General features: G+C 31.8%; 1 protein-coding gene across 2 annotated transcripts; it reads right to left on the bottom strand.

Moving 5' to 3' along the window:
- Positions 1-832: 832 nt before the first annotated feature.
- On the bottom strand, positions 833-2,919 carry LOC142621971 (WAT1-related protein At5g40230-like). 2 transcript variants are annotated; one of them, XM_075795370.1, is made up of 7 exons: positions 2,658-2,919; positions 2,487-2,549; positions 2,242-2,355; positions 1,784-2,030; positions 1,521-1,679; positions 1,297-1,448; positions 833-1,112 (listed from the first exon to the last, which is right to left on the bottom strand). In XM_075795370.1, the coding sequence occupies exons 1-7, from the start codon at positions 2,849-2,851 to the stop codon at positions 944-946; spliced, it is 1,098 nt and encodes a 365-aa protein (XP_075651485.1). In that variant the 5' UTR covers positions 2,852-2,919; the 3' UTR covers positions 833-943. The 2 variants fall into 2 exon arrangements, with proteins under 2 accessions (XP_075651485.1, XP_075651486.1); XM_075795371.1 differs by having other exon boundaries at positions 975-1,112; positions 1,297-1,425.
- Positions 2,920-4,898: the final 1,979 nt, after the last annotated feature.

Below are 4,898 nucleotides of genomic sequence, written 5' to 3'. Positions count from 1 at the left end.
TATTTTGTACGGTATGAGCCATAGTAATAAAAATAAAAATCAATGATGATTTCAAAGTATTTTCCATTTTTTTAAGGATACAGAAGCCCAACTAAAAATAAATAAATTTTGATAAATGGATGTGTTTTTAGCCAAATTCTCTTTGTTTAATCACGTTCCCTTTATATTAATACTTACAAATAATTTCCTTAATTTATTGAGATAATGAATTGGGTGTTTGCGATTAAGGTCTTCATATTTGGTTGTGAGAATAGAGTATTTGAGGAAGTGTTTAGAAGATTACTTAAATTTATGTAATTTTAAGATGTAAAAGTATTTTATGCTTTAAATTCTTATTTATAGATTTCAAAATAATTTAACTAATTTAAAAAAATAAATATATTTTTAATAGTAAATATTTTAATATGTTATAGTCATATAGTGTTATACAATTTTTTTTATAATAAAATATGAATTAAGAAAATTAAGTTTCAAAGTATCCAATAATATTGGGCAAACATAAATACTCTCTCCGTCCCATTTAGTTTGTCCTCTATTTCATTTTGGGATGTCCCAAAATATTGTCCTGTTTCTAATAATAAAAGTTATTAATTTACTAATGTTCCTATTATACCCCTATTTAATTTTCAAAACTATTCCATTTGAAAAGAAATTCAATTTTTTGATAAATTTATTTAAGGGTAGTTTTGGAAATTAATACATTTTTAAAAGTTAGACAAGACAATAAATGATGTTCCCTTAAAATATTTGACTTTTTAAACATGACAAACTAAATGAGACGGAGGGAGTATTACATAACAAAATGACTACTATATGTAGGTGTTAATATAGATAAAAGTAATTTCAAATGAAATTATAAAGTATTTCGTACATCGCGTGGGACATTATTTAGTTAAATACAATGGATATGCCCCTTCATCTTCTAGCATTCATCGGCATACATCTATTCTACAATATATACACTCTCAACTTTGTTGCTATCCAACAAAGGAGTCTTACCATCAAGTGAAGATTCCAAGCTACTATAGCACTTGTCCTCACTCGATTCTTCTTTAGCTTTTGCCCATATGACAGCATAAAACCCAAATGATAATATTATTGCTCCAATAACGCTGCAACATTAGGAAGAGCAGAAAGCCAATGAATTGCTAAAAAATAAACACAAAGTAGTAGTTGATTCTTTCTTTTTCCTAGAACTATTATGTCCTAGGCTTGAAAAGGGAGAAAAAAAAATAGTCTTTTTCGTGCACGCATGTGAAAATTCGTTAAGAGAAAGAAAGTTAGAGAATTATATACCTTCCAAGATAGAGAGCATCACCAAGGAATATAACACTCATAGCAGCTGCAATGGCTATTGACAATGGCTTGAAGTTTGAAATATACACTGGCCCCTTCAAGTGCAAGCCCCATGTGTGAATAACAGTGCTGAAGAACGAACCAAAGATTCCCTGATCAGAGAGAATGAAAGTAAGACATTATCAATAGCCAGATTGTGATTTTGTAGCCCAATAGTTTCTTACCGAATATATAACAGCAACTAGTGTTATATCTGGCCTTAGTCTCCAAGCACTTAAGTTTCCTTCTGCTATCAAACATACTGGTGCAGATACAATTGTCCCGCAAACGTTGTTTAATAAGACTATAATTAGCTCAGCAGGATATGTTTTCATAACTTGGCTCTGTAAAATGCAGCAGAATTCAAATTTAGCTTCCAAATTATATCTCATTAAATCTGCCACATCTTAGATGTACTAATTAAGCAAGGTACTCAGTCGCAAAGTACCTGAACAATGTACCAAATTGGAAGTAGAAGATACTCGGCAGTAAGTAAAAGGCCGCCTATCACCCAATCCCAATTGTCTTGTGATGACCCCGGTGGAGAGTGAAGTGAAAGGGATGGTGATTGAGATGAAGCCGAGATGATTGTAGGCCCCTTGTAGAAAAGCACTACCAATGCACCTGATATTGATACCATTGTGCCCATGATTTTAGCCTGAGTGATTGAGCTTCTCAAAGCTATAATTTCCATCCTTTTTCGAAACACCATAAGCGGAGGAATGAATAAAAATTTGGTGATGGTGGTCAACCATAAATGTATTCTATACTCTCAATGATTAAGTAATCACTACGTGGACGTACAAGAGCAATCAGATAAGCATTACCGTGACACAAAACATATTTGCAAATCTTATACCAAATCATGAAAAATGTCAAAAATAAAAAGAAGGTTTAAGAAGAAACCTGAAAATGACAGCAAGTATGAAGGTAAAAGCTGGTATGAGATTGCTGATGGCTGAAGCAAGAGTCGGTGAACTGTATTCTATTCCTTTATAGCTACACAACTGAGCTAAAAACCTGCCCTTCAGCTCAAACATGAAATATAAACATAAGCAAAATACGCATTTCTTGTTCTTAATTTCCATTTTCATCATCTCCAAATCACAAATTCAAATTGCAAAAGCTTTTCATGTATTATATTTTCATACCCAATCACTCCAAGTAGGAAAATTCTATAGAGGAGAGACAACTTGAATGTAGGAAGCCCTCTTCTGCATATATATTTCAAGTAGCCTTTTGTAAATATTTTCATTGGTCATATTATATATACAGAGAAATTTTTTTTTTCTTGATACATAAACTGAGATAAGAAGACATACTGGCGAAAGATGAAAGGCAAGGGAAGAAGAAGAAGAGTAGCTATGGCATAAGAATAGAAAATAAAGACGTAGTAGCTCAACCCTCTCAAAGTGGCTGCTTTGAATAAAGTGTTTAAGCCGACATTAGTGCATTCTGCTGCAACCATGGCTAAAAATGGCAGAGCATCTTTGAAAAAATAGCTCCCTGCTACCATCTCTCTCTCTCTCTCTCTCTCTCTCTCTCTCGATGATTTCTATTGTATCCGTGTTAACATATTCACATCCTTCCTTTGCTTCTTAATTAATAGAGTAAATTTCAATACCATTCAACACGTAATATTGGTTAATTTGGTTTTGCTTTCAATGAATCGCTAGATAGTGACATAATTAATTAATTATTTCTTTTGGTATAAGACATAATTGATTGGTTCGTCAATCCTTACGATTTGACTTTTTTTTCTTTTTTTTTTCTAAGAATCGAAACTTGATTACTTGTAATTATTTATACCATCAGTAGTTTATTTATTTTATACATATTCTATTACCATATTCAAAACACTTTTTTTTCCCCTCTTTTTTAGCACTCTCCTATATACCTTATTAATGGCAAAACTGGAAATTACCTTAATTATAAGGGATGAGAAAAAAAAAAAAAACCTCCAACTAGCTAGCCTTGACCTTGATATGCCCCAAAGTGAGAATGGAGCGGGGATAAGGCACCCATGATTCTCTTTGGAGATGAATATGCCTATAGTAGTATTTCTTAATTCGTGACTTTTTGTATAAAAATTTAAGGGTAAAATACTATTTTGATTCTTAAATTTTACTAAAAATTGTTTTTTGTCCTTAAAATTTAAAATGTCATATTTTTCATCTTTAAACTTTATAAAGGCTAAAGAGTTCCTTTTAATGGTTTAGAGACAAAAAGAGGGATGAAAAAAAATAACTTTTTTCAATAATTTAGAAATGAAAAACAATCTTTTTAAACTTTAGGAATGAGAACAAATATTTGATAAAATTTAGGAATCAAAATAATATTTTACCTATAATTGAATTATTTGGTCAAATTGTTAAAGTAATCACTAGTATCTTATATCTACTTTATACTGCAAATTGCAGCAAAATTGTTAATGAAATCAAGTTCAAATATGGTTCGTACTCCATTTAAACCATGCTAAACAGTAAACACTATCTAATCAATTTGTTTTGGATGAGTGTAAAAATTGTCAACAGAATTGATGGCTGATGATAATTATATTTTTATAATTTGTATTCAGTTTCAACCTCCTAGTCTGATCAATGTTAGATCCAAGTCCAATTCCAAATCTACAATTAAGAAAAATGTCATTTGAAATGTTGTTAATTTCATATTGGCTTTCAATGTCCTTGTATTTCTAATTGCCCTCTTTGATTATTCTGGTATGCAAGGAGAAAAAGGCCAAAAATGCTTACTCACGGCGTGGAAATTGGCCATGAAAGCAAAAATATCTCCCAAGGCATGTTGAAGTGTCCCCATTTGATTAGATTAGTTGTTGGATTTCTGTATCTGAAAACATCATAGTCATTTTTTGTTTGGCCTTGAAAAGTAAACCTTCTAAAATCACACTTCTCTTTCAGATGTCATATAATCAAACAGTCTGCGCTCATGCAGTGAAACTAAAGAAACGTCATAGATTACGACATTGATGGATCATAAGTCAAAAACCATAGGAGAAATTTGAGGACCTCTTGAAGCCCTTTTTTGAAACCGAAGGAGTGTAAGGCTGAGTTTGGATAGGATTATTGCTTCTGCGTATCAAGTTTCAGTTTTTTTTTGCCGCGTTTCAGACGAGGGGACAAATGCTACTGTTTACACTACTATTCATAAACAGTAAACGTATTTTGTTGACTTTTTAGTTCTTTTCAGCACATCTGTGGGTCCTGTGTACTGTTCACGGGACTCACAAACTTCACTTTTCAGAATTTTTTTAATTAAAAATTGATCTCACGGTACTATTCACACATTTAAAAATTATTTTGTTACAGTATTTTCAGTTTTTAGCAATAAACTCTATCCAAACGGACCCTAAGGCAGTGTAGATGACTGAGTAAAATATTAACAAATGTTAAGAATGGCACCCTATAGGGCAAACTTTAATTTACTCGCTAAAGTGGGCATATTGATGCGTACTAAGCTAAAAGAACTCGAGAAGCTGCTTATACCGCTAAACTTGATGTCAGCCATTACTACATGTATATGATAATAACACAAACAAGGATTAC

This window comes from Castanea sativa, chromosome 1 (genome assembly GCF_040712315.1).
Source record: "Castanea sativa cultivar Marrone di Chiusa Pesio chromosome 1, ASM4071231v1".
NCBI classification, from domain to species: Eukaryota; Viridiplantae; Streptophyta; class Magnoliopsida; order Fagales; family Fagaceae; genus Castanea; species Castanea sativa.
This window is presented reverse-complemented; position numbering and strand designations above follow the sequence as displayed.

Coding starts and splice junctions, on each gene's coding strand:
- LOC142621971 (XM_075795370.1), bottom strand. CDS start 2,851: ATGGTAGCAGGGAGCTATTTTTTCAAAGATGCTCTGCCATTTTTAGCC. Junction 2,356..2,486: donor TTCCTACTTGGAGTGATTGG/GTATGAAAATAT, acceptor GCTGAAGGGCAG/GTTTTTAGCTCAGTTGTGTA. Junction 1,680..1,783: donor CAATTTGGTACATTGTTCAG/GTACTTTGCGAC, acceptor TGCATTTTACAG/AGCCAAGTTATGAAAACATA.